At 41.4% G+C, this 12,491-nt stretch overlaps 1 protein-coding gene across 3 annotated transcripts in view; it reads left to right on the forward strand.

Moving 5' to 3' along the window:
- The first annotated feature begins 622 nt into the window (after positions 1–622).
- Positions 623–12,491, forward strand: part of HMGXB3 (HMG box domain containing 3) — a 41,550-nt gene continuing 29,681 nt past the window's right edge. For all 3 annotated transcript variants that reach the window (XM_005870469.2, XM_005870471.2, XM_005870470.2), the window contains exons 1-5: positions 623–792; positions 2,024–2,198; positions 6,243–6,740; positions 7,808–7,906; positions 9,729–9,860. In XM_005870469.2, the coding sequence (XP_005870531.1) occupies positions 656–792; positions 2,024–2,198; positions 6,243–6,740; positions 7,808–7,906; positions 9,729–9,860 (1,041 nt within the window). In that variant the 5' untranslated portion in view covers positions 623–655. The remainder of the gene's footprint in view (positions 793–2,023; positions 2,199–6,242; positions 6,741–7,807; positions 7,907–9,728; positions 9,861–12,491) is intronic.

A 12,491-nucleotide genomic window follows, 5' to 3' on the forward strand; every position in this document is an offset into this window, starting at 1 on the left:
ATGAACCCTTTCTTTTGTACAGCAGTCGACTATTCTCAGATAGCATTGTAGCTATGATGTCCTTGAGCCTTGACAGTAAAAATCTGTAGTAAGGTGGGTGAGATATCTTTTTTTTATCCGTGAGAACTGAACCTGCAGCTAAAGGACCTGCCCGAAGTCACACAGGTTGGCAGAGTGTAAAGAAATCTCTCATATGTAGGCACTTACTGCATGTTTGAATGAATGATTGAGTGAATTAAGCAGTTTGCTTAAGTTGATGGAGCATGAGGAAGGGAACTTCTGACTCCTGGCCACGTATTCTTTTTACGATATGGGATTCTTATAACGTGGCACTAAAATCTTTGAGCCGAAGCCTTACTGTGAGTATCCCATAAGTGAAAAGGCTAAGTTAGTGTTCCCACATTTGTCTGGCCCAAGGACTCACCTAGGGCACTCGTTAAGCATGCAAATTTTCATACCCTCTAGAGATTCTGATTCAGAAGGCCAGGGGGAATCCTGAAATCTGTATCTAATAAGTACCCCCCAGGAATTTCTTAGGACCTACTGAGTTTGGGAAATGACTCAGCCTTAAGGCCCTGGCAGAGATAAGGAATCATTTGCTGTTCCCTTTAAGGTGGATTCTTGAAACATATTTGTGTTTGACTGTCTTCTAGCCATGGATGCATCATATGATGGTACTGAGGTAACTGTTGTGATGGAGGAAATTGAGGAATCCTACTGTTACACCTCCCCTGGGCCACCCAAGAAGAAGAAAAAGTATAAAATACATGGAGAAAAAGCCAAGAAACCCAGGTTAGTCAACATGTTTTGGTAGCTGGCATTTATGAACAGTCGCTGCTTGGAGAGCTATGTTGAGGAAGACTTTAAAGCTGCCATGTTTACTGAGAGTGCCATGTCAGTAGAAGTCTCTGGATGGGCATTGGGGTTGTGAGAAAGGGAGATGGGGAGTGGGGAGTGGGAGATTGATGCCAGCAGTTGCCATTCCTGGCTAGATTTTGGTCATGTTTCCAGGCTGTCAGAAGAAATTGTACCATACCAATGGTGGAAGCTATGTACAGCAAGTCCTCGAATAACATCAGTTTCTTCAATGTCGTTTCATGATACCACTGATGGGATGCTATAGGGCAGCGGTTCTCAGCCTGTGGGTCGCGACCCCTTTGGCGGTTGAATGACCCTTTCACAGGGGTCGCCTAAGACCATCCTGCATATCAGATATTTACATTACGATTCATAACAGTAGCAACATTACAGTTATGAAGTAGCAACGAAAATAATTTTATGGTTGGGTCACAACATGAGGAACGGTATTTAAAGGGCCAGAAGGTTGAGAACCACTGCTTTAGGGACTTAACTCTTGTTTATATCAATTAGCCTATGATAAATTTGGTTTCATTATACATTGTTTTGCCACAATTCCAAGAACCTGTTAGTGTTCTTGGGAAGATTTACTGTACAAAATAACTATGTTACTTATTATTACCATTGTTAGTATTTAAATATTTAAAATAAAGCATGAATAAAAACGTGGCATTATAAATAGTACCAAGATACCTATAAAGACTATGCAAATTATAGCTCTGTTCTCCCTCTTAATTGTGAATACTTCTAACTTCGTGCTGCATTGGGTCACTGTGATAATTCTACTTGCTTCCCTCTCTCAGCCTGAGATGACCAAAGTCTGTAAAGGCTCTGAGTGGTGGTCCGACTATGTAATCAGCCCGCTAACTAACCTTTCTGAGGGTGGAATGACAGGGCAGTTGTGTCTGTCTTTGCTCATATTGGGTTTTAAAGCCAGTCATCCCTGCAGAAAAAGGTCCATGGAAGTAAACCAGACAAGCCTTTGCTTCCTGGTTTCTACAGAGATAAACCTCTGATGCACCATCTAGGGGTCTTATTTAAATGTTTCTTTGCTCCAGTTCTTATTTAGTTAAATGCTTTGAAATGAAATACTGAGTTTTGTGTCTACCTCTTCACTGTTCAAAACTAAATGAGGGAAAACCTTAAGAAGTCATTACTTCCTCAGGTCGGCTTACCTTCTGTACTATTATGACATCTACCTGAAAGTTCAGCAGGAGCTCCCCCACCTCCCACAGTCTGAGATCAATAAGAAGATTAGCGAGAGCTGGAGGCTTCTCAGCGTGGCTGAAAGGAGTTACTACTTGGAGAAAGCCAAACTAGAGAAAGAAGGTTTGGATCCTGTAAGTAACTTTTTCCCCAACTTATTTCTCCTTTGGTTCAATGGTAAAGGCCTAAGGGAGATCAGCCCCTGTTCTCCTGTTTCCTTTTCTTGGGAAAACTGAATTGAATTGAGTCATTTTTCTTTCTTTTGTCTGATATTGCCTGCTTTAATTTTGATGATACTATGTTCTCTTTTGTCCTCTGGTTGCAGCAGTACATGGAGATGGCGTTTTCTGAGTTATCTGCAGCGAGCCTTAGATTCCTTTTCTGAATTCTAGCATATCTTGGAGCCCTTTTATTCTTATGGGTAGTAAATATTTTCCTTTATACAGGGCAAAGGTAGGTTTACAATTGGTATAGAAAAATATAATACCAGAATAAACTCTGTGTTTCATGTATTTACAACTGTAAATCTACTTTTGCCCACCCCCTATTGGCATTTCTCCTACATCAAGAATGGTCATGTTATAAGTTGAACATAATATAATTAATTTGTGTTCTAATGATTACTGTCAGGTATAGTGATCAGCAGTTGGGCTCTGTGTTTAGAGATAGGTATAGTAGCTTTGTATAATATCACCACTGATGGCTGTGAACTTTGCTAGAAGCAGAAATGCAGGGTTAAAGCAGAAGATGATGAAGGAGAATGAAGGTTTGAGTGCATAGATTGAAGAATAAGCAGGGAAGCATTTGGGTTTGTGTCCCTCAGCCATTTTGTTATTCTAGTTCACAATAACAAAATTCACTGACAACTGTTAACACCGCTATGTTTTTTAAAACTAAAATTCTTTTAGGAAAATAACCTTGTTATTGCTTGCTGAGACCTTTTAACTTTAACTCCATTTTTTTAATTGAAACAATTGTCTCTAACTTCTTTTTTATAATGTAAAGCAGAGGTTCCCCAGGAATGCAACTGTTTGGCAGAACAGGCTGTATTTTTCCTTAGTGGAGCTCATCCCACTGCCAATTAGATATTTTGTCCTTATTGGCTTGGGATTCCTCTTCCAGGAACAGCTTTGTGTTACCTATAGTGTTGGAGATGTCACTGTGTACTTCCTCCTCCAGATAATTTGTTTATAAACTGTGGATTTGGGAAACAATCACTGCGGGGGAGTGGGGTGGGGGGAGAGGAAGCGGAGGCTAGAAGAAGTACACATACTCCCTTTGGTTCACCCATTATAAAGTCAACAATCTTTTTGCCCATGATACCAAAAAATTTTCACCTAATCTGTAGTGATTTTTTTTTGTTTGTTTTTTGTTAATTCTCACCTGAGGATATTTTTTCTATTGCTTTTCAGAGAGAGTGGAAGTGAGGGAGGGAGGAAGGAAGAGAGAGAGACATCAATGTGAGAGAGACACATCAGCTGGCTGCCTCCTGCATGTATCCCCACAGGGGGCAGAGAACGAACCTGCAACCCAGGTATGTGCCCTTGACCAGGAATTGAAGCTGAGACCTTTCGGTGCTCAGGCCGGTGCTCTGTTCACTGAACCACACCAGCCAGGGATAGAATAGAGATATGGTTCTTAAAAAGACATTACTGTAGGTCTTATTAAGACGTTAAAAAACATAAAATAAATCCTCTGCAGTGATTCTTTGTTATCCATTTTTAATTTATATCTACCATTATTTTACCTCTGCCACCACAACATGAATAGATTAGCTCTGATACTAACTAGCTGTGACCTGGGAAGAACCACTTAACCTTTTGAGTTTTGGTTTTCTCATTTGTAAAATGGAGATAATTGTATCTACTCACAGGGTTTAAAATAGATAATGTAAAGCACCTCACTGAGTTCTTGGCACATGCTGACTCAGTCAATAAATATCACTCTTTAGTAGATTAAATGTCCAGTGACCATATAATAAGAAAAGGTGGCATTTAATGAGCATCTGGACCAGTGGTTCTCAACCTGTGGGTCGCGACCCCTTTGGCGGTTGAACGACCCTTTCACAGGGGTCGCCTAAGACCATCCTGCATATCAGATATTTACATTACGATTCATAACAGTAGCAACATTACAGTTATGAAGTAGCAACGAAAATAATTTTATGGTTGGGTCACAACATGAGGAACTGTATTTAAAGGGCCAGAAGGTTGAGAACCATTGATCTGGACTATGCCAAGACTGGTGAGGCTTTATGTCAGGGGTGGGGAACCTTTTTTCTGCGAAGAGCCATTTGGATATTTATGACATTATTCATGGGCCATACAAAAGTATCACCTTAAAAATTAGCCTGCTATATTTGGTCAAACATTTAATTAGCTCACCCCTAATGCCTTGGCAGGGCCAGACCAAATGATTTCAAGAGCTTTATAAGGCCCACGGGCTGGACGTTCCCCACCCCTGCTTTATGTGCTGTGTTTGACCTCACCCACATTGCCTGGTGTGAAGGTGAGACCCTCTGCCTGCATACTTTGAAAGCGTATCAGCGTACTTGTGGCATGCTGTCTCCTCAGCAGCCCCTCAGGTCTCCTTCCAAGGGGTAGAGGCCATAGTTCCAGTGTTATTCCTTCCAGTCTGTAAGATGAATGTCTTTTAGGTCAGTGGTCACCAACTGGTGGTCTGCGAGGTCCAAAAGGTTGGTGACCGCTGATTTAGGCCATCCTGATTTCTCTATCCTTGAATCTGTTGATTAAGTCCAGACCATCCTGTGCATTTGCCATTAGTTAGTTTTGTTCTCCTGACCTGGCTGCTTCAAAGGATGACTTAAGAATATCATTTCTCCATTATCTCTTCAGTAAAGGTTCCATAAAGGATTCGGTCTGTCTGCTTTACTGTTTCATCTGAGTGCTTTCTTTGTACCTTAAGTGGACTCATTGACTATTGCTTTTGATTTAAGATCCTTTTGTAATTGACTTAGTGTTTCTTTAAAGTTGCTTCTGAAATATTTTTTGTTCCATTTCAGTTCTCACTTAACTGTTCACTTTGAGCTTTTCTATTTTTCTTATTGGGTAACTTTCAGTTTAAATGGAAAAAGAGGAAAAAAACCACAAAAAGGAAAAAACGCACAAAAGCACCCTTTTCTTGGTGCCAATTAGTCATTCAGCGTTGTGCTTCTAGTACCTGGTTTCCCTTAGTGGAGCCTGTCTGCCACTGCCATTTAGATATTTTGTCCTTATTGGCTTGGCATTCCTCTTCCAGGAACAGCTTTGTGTTACCTACAATATTGGAGATGCCACTGTGAGTCTGGGAAACAGTCCTTGTGGGGGGAGAGGAGGCAGAACATTTTAGTAGACCTGGCCTGGAGTCCCAGCTTTTTACTTACTAGTTTTGGGAAAGGTTACCTCCTTGCGCTTCAATTCCTTCATTGCCACGTGGGAATAATATTAGTATCTAACTTAATAGTGTTGTTTTTAAGGTTAGGAAATTATTTTCTAAATTTGAAGATCCTAGGTCAGTGTTAATATTTGTATTCTTTCCCCCACCCCCAATATATTTAGGCCCTTGTCAGATAACCCCTCCCAAAAGCACATTCTCTCAGAGGCCTTCTTAGCTCCGTGATCTCTTCATCCTCTTCTTAGTAATCTGGGAGAAACCAACAATGTTTGGACTCTTGCTGCCGTGAGTTCCAACTAGGCCTTGACTTGTAATTTAAGCTTTTTGCTTTTTTTATTGCACATTATAAATTCTGTTGTTGAAATTTTCTGTTACTGTGGAATCCTAAAGTATCAGAGATGAAAAGGAACTCATAATTAGCCAGATTCAGATCCCTCGTTTTACAGTTTGGGGAGCTAGTCCAAAAAAGGGGAACGGATTTGCTTGAGACTGTGCCAAACATGGGGTTCCCATTCACAGTTTTGGATGCCAAGATCAGTGCCCTTTTAATCCATGTTCTCAGTCTCCTGTGTGAATGAGCAAGGAAACTACATTGGTTAAGTGAGATTCAAATGAAGATGGCATTGCTGTTATAGAGGCTGAACCTATCTAAATCTTAAGTCAAGAGAGTAGAGTCTTTCTGGTCCCTTTTGCAGGGAGAAGAAAAAGCTCAGATATGTATATCCATGTTACCTTACTCCATTTATCTTTGCTTGTCTCCCTTTTCCTGACTTACTCATCTTCAGAATTCTAAGCTCTCTACACTGACCGCTGTGGTTCCGGACATCCCAGGTTTCCGCAAGATCCTACCCCGCTCGGATTACATCATCATCCCCAAGAGCAGCCTGCAGGAGGACCGGAGCTGCCCTCAGCTGGAACTGTGTGTGGCCCAGAACCAGGTGTCCTCAAAAGGACCATCTCTTGTATCCAACACAGCCCTGGAGACAGTGCCCAGCCATGCAGGCATGGCAGAGCAATGCATGGCTGTGGAGGCCCTCACTGAGGAGGTGGGAGCCCTTGCCCAGCCGGGTGCTGTACAGGAGATCACCACCTCAGAGATCCTCAGCCAGGATGTGCTCCTGGAGGAGGCTTCCCTGGAGGTAGGGGAGAGCCACCAGCCTTACCAGACAAGCCTGGTAATTGAAGAGACCTTAGTGAACGGCTCACCAGACCTCCCCACCGGAAGCCTGGCTGTGCCTCAGCCCCAGGTGGGGGAGAGCATGTCAGTGGTAACAGTCATGAGGGTAAGTGACTTTGGTACTGATGTCTTTTACTTCCTCGAGAATTACTAAAAATTCACAGCCAGCACCATGCCGTGTGACTCTGGAGATGTGGTAATGGAGAGAGCTGCTGACGGGGCATTTCTAGTGGGACTGCAGTCCTCTTGAACCTTCTTGCCCCTGGGCTTGATCCAAGTTGTTTCCTGTTTCTCAGGCATCTTGCTAGCTCCTCTTGCCCAGCATAGGTGGAACTTTCCCCATATGAGGTAGTACATAATACAGTAGCAGGAAGGAGGAAATGGTATGTGGGCTACCCATGAGATAAAGCCAGCATCTGTCAGGTATAGTATCAGTCAGGATTTTATGTTTCCTGAAGATTGTTTCAACAAACAAAGTGGCACCTTGAACTGTGTAGGAGATTTCCACATGGTCTTCATGGGTATGGGGTAGGTAGGAAGAAGGGGGAGTTCTCTTCGGGTTGATGGGACTAATCATTGAGGAAGAAGAGGCAAATCTCTCTCCAGAACTTACATGTTACGCCCAAGTGAGGGGAAAGAGCAGTATCAGTGATCCCACAGCCTGGACCCCTGAAGTAGGAAGATGCCATCATGCCCTTTATTACACTTGGTAGGATGGTATCCTCAGAGGTAGGACCAGCATGCTGTAGCCCCTGTGGCCTGTAAAGGTGAGAGCAGGTACCTCTGCAGAAGAATCCATGCCAGGCCTGAATCCATTTTATTGTTTGTTGCCTCAGTGCTGCTTATGATAACGAAGCATGCACTGGCCAGTAAGGACATTGGATAGGGTCAGAGGGTTGGGTTCTTTCACTAACTGCTTATGTGATCTTAGGAAATCTAAGTCTCTGAGAACCTGTTTTTTTTTTAATCTGTAAAATGAGGATAGTACGTTCCCTGCGGTAATGTTTCTTTCCTACTTTTATTTGCTCTTAAGTAAACTTCTTATTTTGAAACAATTGTAGATTCTTTATTTTTTTAAATAAGCACATTGTGGTTATCGGACTCGATCTGATCTTGGTGTTGGGGGAGGTCCTCGGTGTTCTTCACTCTCTCTCTCTCTCCATGTGCCCACAGGATTCCAGTGAGAGTAGCTCCTCTGCGCCAGCCACACAGTTCATCATGCTGCCTCTTCCTGCCTACTCGGTTGTGGAAAACCCCACCTCCATCAAACTGGTCAGTGTGTGGGGATTGATGGAGGCTAGGCCTCCAGAACAGTTCTCTTCCAGGTAGTTTCCTAGAAGTCTTAGACCTTCGGACGCTGGGACTGGCAAAGTTCTCAGAGATTATCTGGTCATTCAGGGTGTGGGTGGCCAAGCTGCAATCCAAAGCTTGGTCTTTTTTCCTGGTGCCACACCACTTCACACTCATTCTTGCCCTGTCGTTACCATTATCATAATCACCTTTTCCTGGATGTCCTGAAAGAGGTAGCCAAGTGGCAGCTAGGTGTTTTCTCAAGGGAGGTTTTCATTTTTTTGGGGCCAGGCTAGGGAAGCTGGGATTGATAGCTGAATACACATTCATAAGTGACAGAACAAATCTGACAGGAAATGTTTTCTTTCCAGCATTAATTTAGAAATGGTTCGTAGCTAATTTCTACTTATAACTGCCATGTAACAGCCCATTGTAATACAGTCTGTTGAAAGGGAAATCAGCAGGGATGGTGAGAGCCAGTGGCTGAGCATATCCATATGCAAATAAAATTGACCCTTGGATAACAAAGTTGACCACCTGTACAACTTTGAAAATCTAGGTATAACTCAAGCAAGTCCGCCCTCTGCATACTTGGATGGCCAACCAGGTATTGAAAATAGTACTTAAATTCTGGGTTCTACTGGAGTTCCCTCTCATTTTTTAGTGACCATGGTCTACTTTTTTTTTTATCTCTGAACCCTAGGTTCTCTGATTTTTAACTAATAAGAATGAAGATGAAGCACATTCTTTGAAGTATTCAGAGCCATAGGGTGCAGCTGGGTGCGTGGAAATCTTGGACCAAGAATTAGACCTGGTTTCTAGGTCTACCTCTGCCCTTGAGTTACTACTATTTGAGGCAAAGCATTTAACCACTCTGAACCTCAGTAGGAATAAACTTCAGAGCATTGTTAAGAGCATTATATGAGATGCTATGTAAAGTGTTCAGCACTGTGTGATTCCCTGCTCAATTAATAGCAACCACTCTTAACACAAGAAAAAAAATTATAATTATGTGTACTCATGGATATTAACTAGATTTATTGTGGTGATTGTTTTGCAACATACACAAATATTGATCATTATGTTAGACATCTGAAACTAATATGTCAGTTACATATCAATTTTAAAAATAGCAGCTATTACGATCTTTATTTTTCTGGTGCCTAACTATAACCTTGGACAGCTCTCTTTTCTCATTTGAACTCATTTGCTCCATTTCTAAAAAGTACACTAGTTGTAGCTAGTCAGACCTTTCCAACTCCAACCTTTTATACCATGAACTAGAGGCCCGATGCACGAAATTCATGCAAGAGTAGGCCTCCTTCCCCCCTCCCCCCTTCCCCCGGCTGCCAGCACCGGCTTCCCTCTGGCACCCGGGACCCGGGCTTCCCTCGGAGCCCCGGCTTCATCTGGAAGGTCATCCAGAAGGAAGTCCGGTCTAATTAAGCATATTATGCTTTTATTATTATAGATTGCCTATCCTTCTACAAGCTGCTATCCTGCTGGCATTGTTGTGGTGATAATGGTCATTAGGATAGACCAGCCGTGGGCAAACTATGGCCCGTGGGCCGGATCCGGCCTGTTTGAAATGAATAAAACTAAAAAAAAAAAAGACCGTACCCTTTTATGTAATGATGTTTACTTTGAATTTATATTAGTTCACACAAACACTCCATCCATGCTTTTGTTCCGGCCCTCCGGTCCAGTTTAAGAACCCATTGTGGCCCTCGAGTCAAAAAGTTTGCCCACCCCTGGGATAGACTGTGGTGTTGATTCTGACCCCCCCCCCTTTGGTTTTTTACAGACCACTACATACACCCGCCGAGGCCATGGGACATGCACCAGCCCAGGTTGCTCCTTTACATATGTCACAAGGCACAAACCACCTAAGTGCCCTACCTGTGGTAACTTCCTAGGAGGGAAGTGGATCCCAAAGGTAAAATCTTTTGGCCATTGCTGATTTGGAAGTCCACAAAGTAGATTTTCCTTCAGAACAGATAACTTTAAAAATTAATGTTTATTTTCATTTTCTGACCATACAAGTAAGTCAATTTCATTGTAGACTGTTTTAAAAAGAAAGAATAAAATGTTACCCATAAGCTTATGCCATCCAAAGAAAAGCTATTATTAGTTAATATTTTGGTCTTTTTTTGTGTGAATATACAAGTTCTGTATCTTGCCTTTTTTCATTTAATATATCATGCCTTTAAATATTCTTCAAAAACGTTTTCTGTAATGGTTTTATAATTTCCCATGGATGACTACCCATGTTAATTTATTCATTTCCTATTAGGGTTAAATTTTTAACAGCCCATCCTTTACACTGACTGTTTTTGCTACTTAGATGTGTAGCTCACATTTTCTCACTCCTTAGCTCAAAGTCCTTTCAATCTATGCTCCTATTAAAAGTGGAGGTACTTAACTAATATTCAAGATCTTTCATAGTCTAACTTTCCAAATATATACCATTTCTCTAGATAATTGATGCTTTGTAAATACATGAGCATCAAAGCTATGCCCTGTGAAGTTCAGTTCAGCACATGTTGTATGCTTGGCACTTACTATATAAATCGTACATGCTTGTCACATTTTTATATTAGACTGTAAATTATTCAGGGCCCAAAAGACTAAAATAGTCAGGGATGGTTTTATAGAGGGGATGGCCTAGATCAGTAGAATTTGGGTAGATAGAAAAGGAAAAAGGGCATTGTCTTTGTGAAAATAGCTTAGGCTAGGATTGTGTTTTTAATGTGTTTAACTCAGCATAGTCCAGATTTATTTGTGTAGATAAAACTTATATTGCAGTATACTTACTAAGTTTATCTGGGGCAATTTCCACACAACATCTCCTTGAAAAATATTGGGATGATGATTTTTGCCCCCTGGCTCCATGTTGAAGTTCAGGATAATACCAATTCCAGGAAATAGGCTAGGATAATAGTTAGGAAAACAGTCCTGGAGTTAGCTTCCTCAGTTCAAACCTCTGCTTCCCAAGTTTTTAGCTATGCAACCTTGGGCAAGTCATTTTATGATTCTACTCTTGATCTAGGTTTCCTTTCATTTGTAACTATAAGTAAACAACACTGCCTAACTCATTAGGGTTGTTGCAGGAGTCCAGTGAGATTATGCATGGAAAATGGATGACACGTTCGTGGCATTATTAAATCCTCAGTGGGGCTTCATTCCTGTCGTTGTTGGCAGCAATATAATTATTGTCTCTATTATTGTTAGTAATTCGATCTTTCAAGGGGCAGGAAGGATCTCGTGCTAGTGTCTCTCAGGAGGTTTTGTCCAGTGTCTTGTGCGTACTTCCGGTGTGCCTCTGTGAAGCCATCCCATTTATTCCCACCCTAGTTAGTCTCCCCAAAACGTACTTCCCCAGTGGCAGTAGGGAGATTGAATTGGATAGTAGTCGAACCTTCCTTGGCCTTTCTTCACTCATGCACAGAGGTCTGTCTGTTGACCTTACTTCCTATGCTTTTGCATGGAACAATCTTCTTGACCCTGTGCCCTGCACTTCAGATTATGTTTTTACTTGGCTTTCTTTTCTTTTTCATTTTATGTCTTTTTTCCCACTTTTGATTAAAATAACTTTGAGCCTTGGTTCTCTTTCTGAGATCAAACTCATGACATGAAGACAATTGGTTTTTTTATCTACTTGTCCCCATATTGACTTGCTAAGTCAGAATTTTTTCCCAAAGGTTTTTCTGAGTTACTGTGTAAAGAGTAGATTCTATGATTTCTAAACCTCATAGGAATGAATAAGTGAGTACAAGAAGAAAAAGAGTAACATTTTAGCATTAATGTACTTTGAATTTTAGAGTTAAAAGTGACTTTGGTTATCAGCTAGTTCAACTCCAAGTTTCCAGCTGAGGGGAAATAGATTCAAGGGAAGTGACTTGTTAACTTCACTAATTATGCCAGCGCCTTTTCTTCCACTAAAACACACTTTTTAAGCATTGCTAACATTTTTTAGTTCTGATTTTTTGAAGCAAGTATAAATAGTTTCTAAAAGCTCCAAATGTGTCCACACCAGTCAGGAAATGACTCAACCTTTTCTTGTATTGTTCTGGAGCTCATAGTGGCTAAAATTAGCCCCAAAAAATGTGTGGCATGGTTCCCAATGAGTTCGATGGAACAAAGGATGGTATAAAAGGCTCTGTAGCTCAGCGCCTCACTCCTTTGTGTTCTCTGATGGTGCTAATTGAGGTCTCTGAGTGGGCAACTGGTAGTATTTGCCTTTCATCTTGAAAGAAAGGTGACGTCTAAAAAGGGGAGGCTGAGTAAGGAAATCTGAGATCACCAACTAGAATTTTAGCTTATTGCTTAAGTTATCCAGTTTTCCTGCCAAGGATCTTTGTCTAAAATAGTCTACTTAAGTGGGCAGTGTTTTGCTCAAAGATCTCATCTTAGAAGCTTAGTTTAACTTGTCTATTTTTCTGCAGACTTTTCCCTCTTTAGCAGTCAGTAAGCCCTGTATTTTTACTCATCCTTATGCACCAGTGGGTGTTAGAATCTGAGAATGCTTTGTGGAGATTTCTTAAAGTTCTTAGCTAGAGGTGACATG

The sequence above is a fragment of the Myotis brandtii genome, unplaced genomic scaffold, assembly GCF_000412655.1.
Source record: "Myotis brandtii unplaced genomic scaffold, ASM41265v1 scaffold32, whole genome shotgun sequence".
NCBI lineage: Eukaryota > Metazoa > Chordata > Mammalia > Chiroptera > Vespertilionidae > Myotis > Myotis brandtii.